Source organism: Trypanosoma rangeli, assembly GCF_003719475.1.
Source record: "Trypanosoma rangeli strain AM80 chromosome Unknown Tra_15.4_contig_00452, whole genome shotgun sequence".
Lineage (NCBI taxonomy): Eukaryota > Euglenozoa > Kinetoplastea > Trypanosomatida > Trypanosomatidae > Trypanosoma > Trypanosoma rangeli.
Genome location: NW_021706199.1, coordinates 3,447 through 12,979, shown reverse-complemented (window position 1 = coordinate 12,979; position 9,533 = coordinate 3,447). Strand labels below are relative to the sequence as shown.

At 53.8% G+C, this 9,533-nt stretch overlaps 7 protein-coding genes and 1 pseudogene across 7 annotated transcripts in view, besides 6 other annotated features; all 8 read left to right on the top strand.

Moving 5' to 3' along the window:
- Positions 1-392, top strand: TraAM80_08713 (uncharacterized protein; the record flags this gene model as incomplete). The annotated part of the gene is made up of 1 exon (XM_029385448.1): positions 1-392. A coding segment is annotated over one exon (392 nt), but the record flags the coding sequence as incomplete, so codon positions are not given.
- Positions 393-620: 228 nt separating this feature from the next.
- Positions 621-663: a microsatellite.
- Positions 664-709: 46 nt separating this feature from the next.
- TraAM80_08712 (group II trans-sialidase superfamily) lies at positions 710-2,551 on the top strand (the record flags this gene model as incomplete). Its single annotated transcript, XM_029385447.1, has 1 exon — positions 710-2,551. The coding sequence occupies one exon, from the start codon at positions 710-712 to the stop codon at positions 2,549-2,551; it is 1,842 nt and encodes a 613-aa protein (XP_029234694.1).
- A 128-nt stretch (positions 2,552-2,679) lies between these two features.
- On the top strand, positions 2,680-3,015 carry TraAM80_08711 (Snake venom metalloprotease inhibitor 02A10; the record flags this gene model as incomplete). Its single annotated transcript, XM_029385446.1, has 1 exon — positions 2,680-3,015. One exon carries the CDS (start codon positions 2,680-2,682, stop codon positions 3,013-3,015), a length of 336 nt encoding a protein of 111 aa, XP_029234693.1.
- Positions 3,016-3,297: 282 nt separating this feature from the next.
- Positions 3,298-3,344: a microsatellite.
- Positions 3,345-3,596: 252 nt separating this feature from the next.
- Positions 3,597-3,621: a microsatellite.
- Positions 3,622-3,810: 189 nt separating this feature from the next.
- Positions 3,811-3,850: a sequence feature (A-rich).
- A 150-nt stretch (positions 3,851-4,000) lies between these two features.
- Positions 4,001-4,142: a satellite DNA.
- Positions 4,143-4,418: 276 nt separating this feature from the next.
- Positions 4,419-4,988, top strand: TraAM80_08710 (uncharacterized protein; the record flags this gene model as incomplete). Its single annotated transcript, XM_029385445.1, has 1 exon — positions 4,419-4,988. The coding sequence occupies one exon, from the start codon at positions 4,419-4,421 to the stop codon at positions 4,986-4,988; it is 570 nt and encodes a 189-aa protein (XP_029234692.1).
- Positions 4,989-5,185: 197 nt separating this feature from the next.
- On the top strand, positions 5,186-5,422 carry TraAM80_08709 (hypothetical protein; annotated as a pseudogene).
- Positions 5,423-5,915: 493 nt separating this feature from the next.
- TraAM80_08708 (putative retrotransposon hot spot (RHS) protein) lies at positions 5,916-6,347 on the top strand (the record flags this gene model as incomplete). The annotated part of the gene is made up of 1 exon (XM_029385444.1): positions 5,916-6,347. The coding sequence occupies one exon, from the start codon at positions 5,916-5,918 to the stop codon at positions 6,345-6,347; it is 432 nt and encodes a 143-aa protein (XP_029234691.1).
- A 508-nt stretch (positions 6,348-6,855) lies between these two features.
- Positions 6,856-7,386, top strand: TraAM80_08707 (retrotransposon hot spot (RHS) protein; the record flags this gene model as incomplete). The annotated part of the gene is made up of 1 exon (XM_029385443.1): positions 6,856-7,386. One exon carries the CDS (start codon positions 6,856-6,858, stop codon positions 7,384-7,386), a length of 531 nt encoding a protein of 176 aa, XP_029234690.1.
- Positions 7,387-8,706: 1,320 nt separating this feature from the next.
- Positions 8,707-8,741: a microsatellite.
- A 239-nt stretch (positions 8,742-8,980) lies between these two features.
- The window catches only part of TraAM80_08706 (leishmanolysin), a gene marked incomplete at both ends in the record, with an annotated part of 888 nt that continues 335 nt past the window's right edge, over positions 8,981-9,533 (top strand). The window contains one exon of the mRNA XM_029385442.1: positions 8,981-9,533. This exon is cut by the window's right edge and continues 335 nt beyond it. Coding sequence (XP_029234689.1) covers positions 8,981-9,533 — 553 coding nt within the window.

The window sequence follows — 9,533 nt, the reverse complement described above, 5'->3', positions numbered from 1 at the left end:
TCCATGGCGCCATAGAATGCGATTGCCGTCTATGCGGATGCAGCTGCCGCCATGCATGCATCGCGGCGCGATCCAACTCTGCGAAGCAGGTGGAGATGGCCTCTCACTTTTTGGCTGCTGAATCTATTCTTTATATTATTGTCTGGCAGAAGAGGCAGCTCTCAGTGCAGACGAGGCATTGGGTTGTGTCGATAGCCCTAAACGGGATGCCGCATTGCTGTGGCAAGGCAGTGCAAACCGCACTTCAGTTGTTCTTTTCCTTGGTGGGCAGTGAGCACCGTGTACTTCTACTCTTCTTGACTGCCCTCGCAGCCTCCTTGTCATTTGCCGTGTTTATGGAGGCTGCAGTCCGCAGTCTCCCCATTGGAAGTGTGCTCACTCCGTTGATTTAACTCTTACTTGTTTGTTTGCTATCTTACTGGGAGGCGCCACAAGCGTAGTGACTGCGGAGACAATGACGATGTATTGGCTCACTGTGACTGCAGATTGTGCCCATTGTTTCATTCTGTTTGCTCTTTTGCCTCACTGCCATTTTGCCTTTCTCAATTTACTTTGTCTACACACTTGGAAGGAAAGAGACCAAACGCTACTTGCTGCTGCGCGCTTTGAAGGCTCTGCAGCCACCACCAGCAACTCACACACACACACGCAAACACACACGCAATCGTCGCAGCCTGAGCGGATGCACCACAACGAGGGAAGGAAAAGAATGAGTGAGCAGCGACAATCCAACATGTGCCGTTCTCCGTTTTATTTTTCGGTACTGCTCCTCTGCGTGCTGTTGATATGCTTTGGCAGTACGGCTGTTTACGCCGAGAGGAACAAACCAAAGGAAGTGCAAATACCAGACCCTGTGGATCTTTTGGTGCCGAGTCGAACGATTGTGGAAACACAAGGTCAAAGCCAAACGAGGGAATCTTTTGCTTACCCTTCCCTCGCCAGTGCTGGTGGAGTGTTGGTTGCACTTGCCGAGGGTAACATATTCTTTCAATACTCCCGTGATATTCAGACTTCGGTCACTTACGCTGATGTTGTGGCGGGGTACGTTGACTCTGCGGAGAGCTGGTCGTCTTTTGTCGCTAAGGTCCGTGCAAACAAATCGAAGGCGTACAACATCTTTAACACGACCACGCAGGAGGAGCATAACGACCGTGTGAGATATGCGCCCCGACCCACAACAATTACAAAGGGCAACAAGGTCTTTCTACTTGTGGGGGGCTATCATCAGAAGTATGATCCTTCATCGAAGAAGTGGATTGTGTCCTCACAGGGTCTTGATTTGCTCGTGGGTGAGTCCACGCAAGATAAAGTCATCCAATGGGGCAAACCCACCTCGCTTTTGCCACACATCGAACCATCTATTAAACAAATTGGCCTGGGCCAGTTTGTTGGTGGTGGTGGCTCAGGCGTTGTGATGGAGGATGGCACGTTTGTGTTTCCTGTGACGGCGAGGAGGACAAAAGACAAAAAAGCTGTGTCCACGATCATTTATTCGAAGGACGACGGCAAAAATTGGGTGCTTCCACATGGGATGTTCCCCGCGGAATGCACTGACCCCCTCATCGTTGAGTGGGAGCAGGGGAAGCTTGTCATGGTTGCCAAATGCTATTCGCTCTCCAAGGTGTTCGAGTCGAGGGACATGGGGGCAACGTGGACGGAGGCTGTCTGGGCACACACACGCGTGCATCCCAGGTTTTTACCAGACTCTTTGCAAACAGCTGAGAGAGTGGGGTCCCTCACCACTGCGACCATTGCTGGAAAGAAGGTTATGCTGTACACTCAGAAAGGGATTCCCCCTGAGGGCACGTTGCAAGCCACCGCGCTCCACCTTTGGGTTGCTGACAACAGCCGCACGTTTCACGTCGGGCCCATTTCCATAGACACGAAGCCGATGTTAGCCAACACCCTGCTCTATTCGAAAAATACGTTGTACTTTTTACAAGAGAGGGGTACTTTCAGGGCAAGCAGCCTGGCTCTTGCTCCCCTAACGGAGCAGCTGAAAACGATCACGTCCGTCTTGGAGACTTGGGCAAAGCTGGACTCCTACCTCTCCGAGTTGTCGGTGCCCACGGCCGGTCTGGTTGGATTCTTGTCGGATGCATCGGGTGATGGAAGTTGGAACGACGCGTACCGTTGCGTGAATGCAACTGTGACGAATGCAAAGAAGGTCAGAGATGGCTTTAAGTTCACGGGGTCAAAATCATACGCCATGTGGCCGGTGAACATGCGGGCGCATCACTATGTGCACAGCGTTGTGAATTACGAGTTTACGCTTGTGGCGACGGTGACGATTCATAAGGTTACGAACGAAAGCGTTCCTCTGCTGGGCGCGGGCCTGAATGACAAGGAAAACATGACGTTTGTGGGGCTGTCGTACACCACAGAGGAACGGTGGGGGACAGTCTTCAACGGCATCACGAGAATAACACACAGCAGCACTTTGGAGCCGGGGAAGGAGTACAAAGTGGCGCTCATGCTGCAGGGCAACAAGGGCTCCGTGTACGTGGACGGCGTGCTTGTGGGGAATATTAATAAACTACCATCCCCTTAAGTCACGGAGGCATGATATCTCTCATTTTTACTTTGGTGGCGGCGAAAACAGCAGTGTGACAGTAAAGAACATCTTTTTGTACAACCGCCCACTGAGTAAGCAGGAACTCAAAAGGGTTGACCACTCCTATGCGTCCGGGAAACGCACAGTTGACAGCTCGCATGCATCCGAGCAACGTGCAGGTGATGGCTCACATGCATCCGAGCAACGTGCAGGTGGCAGCTTTAATGCATCCAAGCAACGTGCAGGTGATGGCTCACATGCATCCAAGCAACGTGCAGGTGATGGCTCACATGCATCCAAGCAAAGTGCAGGTGATGGCTCACATGCATCCGAGCAAAGTGCAGGTGACAACTCCACGCGTGCTTATGTGTCTCGGCTACTTCTGCTGCTATTGGGGCTGTGGGGATTTGCGGCCATGTGCTGAGTGGACCCCGGTGGACGGGAGTTTGTGCTTCTACTGAGGACATCTCCGTTTCTCCATGCGCTCTCTGAAGTAAATATTTTCTCATGTGGGCACGCATTTTTTTACGCTTTTTTTTCGTTTACGCATATATATTTTTTTATTCGTTTTGGACCCACAAATTGTGTTCTTTCATCGGCTCCAGCACAGCGGGGTCCTCATTTATTTTGTTTCGTCCTTTTTGTTTTTTATATTGCTCGCCGCTATCAATGACGAGGCTATTCACCGATTTGCTTTTTAGTGTATTGGTTCGGTATTTTGTTGGTTTACTGCTTTACGGATGTGTTTTTTTGTTGGTTTGTTGGTTGTTGTCTTGTCGGTTTGTTGTTGGCGAGGGCGTTGCGCCTGCGTGTTTATCTGGCAGCATGAGATGCTTCACTGCGCCACGGCACTGCGGTCGCTGCAGGAGGGAGCGGGGCTCTCTCTTACGTCCTGTTTTTTGGTGTGTGCGGACATGTGCCACGGTGCCGGATGACGCGCAGGCCATCGAATCAGTTTGAAAAGAGACGGATAAAAACAACAACTAACCGCTTTTCTTGGGCGGCTGCGGACGCTCTCGGCATTGTGTGTCCGCCGATGGGAGAAGGAAGGAGGAAGGAAGGAATGAGAGTCACAGCAACGCACTGCGGGCTCCTGTGGAAGTCAAACGGTGTCTGGACACCGGGGGCTCTCGGTAATTGAGGCGAATATGTAATTTGTTTTTATATGCGGCCAAAACAATCATTTTTTTTTTTAGGATAATAGAGGGGCCTTCCACGACAATATATTTTGCTTATGAAACCGTCTTTAGGAGTAATTTTGTTTTTGTTTTTGGTAAATCGTTTTTCTTGTTTGTTGCCACTGCGCGTGCTGCGGTCCCATTTTGAGTCTTAGTCATCGAGTTTTCCCATCTTTGCGTCCTGCATCTCTTCTGTGTGTGTATGTGCGTCCTCACACGCTTTGATCCTCTTTCCTCTTTTTATTTTTGTATCTGCAGGCACACACGTACACGACATATATTTATTGCAGTGCACGTGGAGGATGCTTTCGTAGTTGGTGCTGGCAGTGCCGCCGGGTGGCTGCTGCTGCCTTCTGTGTGGATGAAGAGGCCGAGGCAACGACAAAGGAATAATGTGCGCTGTGACTCACCCCCTTTCCTTGCGAAGGCAGTGCGCTGCGTGTGGGAGTGTTGTCTTGAAGCGCGGCGCCGCCAACTGAAACAGTGCGGCACGGGGTGGGTGGCTTCTTTTGTCTGAGTTTGCTGCTGCTGTGGGTGCGTCCGCACGGGCACTTTGTTCTGCCCCATCTTTGGGCCTTTCTTTTGGGTTGTGTGGCTTGGTGGCGACGGTGGCGGGGTGTTTTTTGCCTCCATTTTCATACGTTGCCGTGGCGGAGCCTTGCGGGGGCGTGCAGCCTATAAAAGAAATGCGGAAGATTGTGTGGTGCTCACTGGGTGGTGCGGTGGCCGCAGAGTGGGGCTGCCGCTTCTCCTCTTGCAGAGGGGAATATGCCGCCGCACTCTTTTTGTTGGTTGCGTCGGGGGCAAATGTGCCGGCATCTGACAATCTGCGGGTTCCACCGCCACGACGACCGAAGGAGGCGGAGACGTCTGCGGCGGCCTTCGCAGGCTGTGCCCCGTGCGGCCCAGTCGTGTGGCAAACAGTTCCCTCGCGGAATTCACGTGCACCGCACCACGTGCTGGGCGCAGCGTATATTTGTGTCGTGGGGGACAATGCGGTGGCGTCCATTCTTCTTCTTGCGAGTGAACGAACAGGGGCGGGGTGCTCTGCTCCTTCGCACCTCAGCAAATTGCAGCGCAAAATGCCACCGCGACGAGGCAGTCAATTTCACTGTGAGTGGGTGATATTTGCGTGTGACTACACACACACAGAGCTGTGGGGATCCGAATGTCAGGTGCAATACGAGAAGATAGAAGCCTCGTCGCAGTTGTTGTGTGTGCCGTGCAATTTGCACGGTTTGCCTAGGGAGATCTAATTTTCCCTCGTTGTTTGTGTAGGTGTGCGCCGCGTGCCGTGTGTGGGTGGCCCTCTCTCTCGTTTTTTTTTTTTCGTTGCGGCTGCGTGGAGTCGTGTCTCTGCCTGTTTTTTTATTAATCACTTCATTCTCCCTTTTGACTGCTGGTTGAGTATTGTGCTGCAGTTCAACTCAAGTTAACCACCACGAAGGAAAACATGTCTGAGAGACGCGAGGAAAGATTTCACGGCACCGAGGAGCCCCCGCGCAGCGCCGAAGGGTGGAAAGAGCACCGCAGCGGCCAAGGTGGACGCTTGCAAGCTCCATCGAGGATGTCCGTAATGTGCGGGTTGGCCAAATCAATATAATTTTGCTGAACGACTTCCTTCGGCAGTACATTGGCCCCAGCAGAGTGGTGGGTGAAGACCAAAATGTGGTGATGGAGGTGTTTGTGTGCAGGAAGGTGGTGTGTGTGTGTGGAACGTCATTAAGCGAAGCATCGACAACTGGCCTTCTCCTGATATTTGTACTGACATAAAGTGGTCGTACGTTTGTGGTTGGAACAGCGGGCATTGGCAAGTTGCTGGTGATGGGGCCCTTTGTGCTGCACGAGCTCCTGCACTACGACGCCGCGAGGGTCACGGTGGTGGCCTACTTTGTAGAAGGGTCAGTGTGCCTTTTCCACAAAACGGGAGAAATGGCAGGGATCGTAGTGGAATACGGATGCACCAGTGAAGGCTTGTGGGCCATCAAAAAAAAATAGAAAGGGCTAACGTAGGGGGTTACTATATTTTTGATGTGACTAAGGACCATCGAGTTGTGGCGGGGCTGCCTCGTCGACGGTGGGGCGGAGTTGTGTTGAATACGCCTGATGCAAGCAACTATGAGGGGTGGAAGAAACAACGTAATGCGTTTAACATTTTTGTGAACGGCTACGATGCACGAGAGATGAAGGCGTTCTTTGCGTGGCAGGAGCGTGATTTGCTGCGTGGCTTGCAGGGAAGCAGTGAGGGTAGAGCAGACCTTGAGGAGAGATGGCAGAGGATGAAGGACCGTATTTGTGTGGTTGGACCGCTCCCTCGCTACGTTTTTGATGAGGACCATTACTCAGGGCGCTGTAGCGCAATTAAAACTGCGCTGTTCAACACGTCTGACATATGCTGGGAGCACTGCGCAAGGCTTTTGTTTGGCAAGGTTGAGTGGGGCGAGGACGGGACTGCGGACAAGCTGATCAAGGTGCTGCGTGTGGTGAGGGATGCGTCGGTGGTGGTGAGGCCCAATGCGGGGAATGGAGAGGACGCGGAAAGCTGCAGGAATTTTCCCGTTTCAGTTGAGGTCAAAAAGAACATTGCGGAGGCGGGTGCTAATGAAGAACTTTAGGATGTCCCGCCTGCTGTCCGCTTTGGGAACGTGGAGTCAGTCTGCAGCTGATGATCTTGAGTGCTTGGGCTGCGTGGCCTTTCTGAGCAGCGACGTCGCTGAAGCGGTTGCTCGCCAGATGAAGCACCTTCCCCGCAGCGAGGGAGTAACGCGGGCCGGTGTGTTGGCGAACGGGCATGCGGTGGGCTGCTTTCCAAGGGACCCCTGCGTGGTCGGATGCATGGCAGGTGGAGATAATAGAAGGGTAATAATCCAGACCAAACTTTAAGCTGGCGTTCTGTATATGCTCAACAAGTGCTTTTTCCCCTTGCTGGACGCGTTCTACGTGGCCGAGGTGTGCAACGAGCGCAAACGGCCAAGAAAAAAAATTAATTTGGGCGGTCCCGAAATGCTGGCGCCGGTGGGCACAGCGGTGCGGAGAAAGAAGTGACGTTCATCGGGGCTGCAGGTGGCAAAACACAACACCCACCACACCACTCCCGGTAAGGTGGCTGCGTTTCTGAAGTACATGACGTGCAACTTCAAGGGCTGGGAGGCGCTGTGGGAAAAGATGAAGTGGGAGATCATTTACATTCAGCACGCTGAGAGCACGCCAATGACGGGAAGGCGGGATTGCCATGTCACGGAGGGAGAAAAGGAGGTGCCGAGACTTCAGGTTGCCAGAGACTTTTGGGAGAGAAGGGTGGAGCAGTGCCAGGTGCAGCTTGACGCGGAGCTGGCTGCCCAGCTGATTGTTGCTGCCAGCGAAGGCCGCTCAGGACAAGTGACAGGGACGTGGAGTGTGTTTGGGAATTCTATTCCCTGCTCGTGTGTTACATGGTGTTGTATGGGTTTGTGTTGTTTCAAGACATTGTTTCAGTGCGTTTCTTTCTTGGTGGGGAAGGAAGGGTGGCGGCATGGCTGGGAGTGGGGGAGAGGCGAGTTGTATTATTATTGTGGTTGGTGTAGTGGGCGGAGTGGCGGCTTCCTCGTGTGTATTGCAGCGGGGGTGGGGTGCTTTGCTGAGAGAAGGCGGTGGGGGGAGTGTGCCACCCGCTAAGGCTGAGCAGACGACAGATGGTTTTGTGTGGTTCCCCTGCTTGTTTTGCGAATGACTTGATTTTTAGCTTTCAGCGATGCCGCGTTGGGGAGCAGCGCGTGTGTTTTTTATTTTCAGTTCTTCCACGCCACACCCCCCCACTGCAACTGATGGTAATAATGACACCCTCCAATGCAGAAGGGAGTCGGGTGGTTGCGGAGCGCACCGAGCCAAACTGCGATCCCCCATTGTGCATCCTTCGCTTTTTAGGAGTGGGAGCCATATGGCCTCATCCGGAGGCATATCTTATAATTTTTTATTTTTTGGTTTCATGACATTTTCCGTGAGTCTTTTGGTCGGTTCCTTGCGGCGGTGGGGTCGATTGCCTTTTCGGGTGCTGGGAATTACTCTTTTCGTTGGGATTGGGCATGCGGCCGTGGCGCGGCGAGGGCGCATTTCACGGAGTGGTGAAGACGTCCCCCGGTGGCAGAGGGGAGGTGTGGCGGCGAGGTGTGTTTCTCGGCGCACCGATGGGTGAGAAACTGGCAGATGAAATAAAAGAACAGCCGGCAACGAACATGGGGATGGAGGAAGGGAGTATGTGTATGTATAATATATACACGTATTGGTGGAGCTCCGGGATTTCCATTTGTCAAAGGAACTAGCAACGCGGCCTGTGGTCGCAATCATACGGGCAGGATCTCTCTGTCGGCAAGACACAGCCCCAACACAAGTGGTTGTCTGCAGCAGGCTGGCACCGGCGACGGTTGTGTGCGCTGCACGCAAGACCCTAAATGGGGCACCCCACCGAGGCCGCTGTATTGCTGCAGAAGGAATAGTACCCCTGCGCATGTGGGTTGGGGGTACGGGGTGTTGGCGGTGAAGGGCGGTTGAGCCACAGGTTGCTGCGGCGGCGCCGGCACAATGAGGCAGTTCAGTAAGTGCACAGCGAGGTGTATGTGATAAAATGGGGATACATGCGTTGACGAGTTGTTGCGGGGGAAATTATTTACGTGCGGCACGCTGCGAGTGCGCCAAATAACACAGGTGGCGGGGGCGCGACGGCCTCACGCCCCGAGTGCTGCTCAGCGTAAAGAGGAGGAGAGCACGGTGCATTTTTGGCACCGGAAGGTGCGTCAGTGCCGGTTGGGGACGTCGTATGGAGGCGTACGTGCCGTGCGTGGTGGTTGAAGCGGTTTCTTGTTTTCCCCTGAGACTCTTTGAGGTGCCTCACTTTCACGAGCACCGCGGTGCGGCTGGGAGGCGGGCGATTGCATTTGGGTTTGTCCGTAGCGGTGCCGCTGCGAGCGTTTGTTTTTGTGACCGCAGAGGGAAGGCATCTGCTGCGTGTGTCTTGTCGTGGTGGTGCTGCGTGCCCCGTTTATTTTGTATTGTTTTTATTGTTCTTTCAATTTCATTTTTGACGTTGCGCCCCACTCCTGCTGCAGTGCGCTAAGGGTGGTGGGGGCCGTGATGGGGAGGTCCTGCCGGCATGCGCACTGCGTGGTGATGCTGGCGGGGTTTGAAGGGGCTGGGCGGGGGAGACGGTAAGCGACGTGTTTATGAATTTGTTTATTATTATTTTTGATTTGTGCGGGTGCGTCACAAACTGCGGATGCTCCATGCAGGTGCGCGTGGGTTTTTCTTTGGGCGGCGGCGAGTGTGTGATCGTGCAGCCCACGCGTTTGTCGGTGCGGCCTCAGTTTTGGATTGTCGCTGTTTTTTTGCGGTGAGCCCAACTGTGGACGCCGGCGTTGACTATCGTTGTATTCCTTTTTTGTTTTTTGTCCCGCGGAAAAGGTCTGCGCCACCACTACTACTGCTACTACTGCCACCACCAATAATGCCGCTGCTGATGTTCAAACGGAAGCAACACAGGCAGTTTCTTCGGGCGATGTGCCAGCCACCCCGCAGCATGCCGTTTCTATCACTGGCGGTGTTTTTGCTGTTGTTGGTGTGTTGCGCCGCTGGGTGCCTCGCTATCGATTCCACCCGGAAGCACCGCTGCGGGTTTGACGAGATGATGGGGAGGTGGCCGCCGGCGACTGCGGTGGTGCGTGACGTGCCGCGCAGAGGACAGGGCGAGATGCAGGCGTACACCGTCGCCGCACAAGGCGTGGGGAGTGAGTGGGCCCCGATCCGCATCAAAGTGTCTGCGAAGGATATGG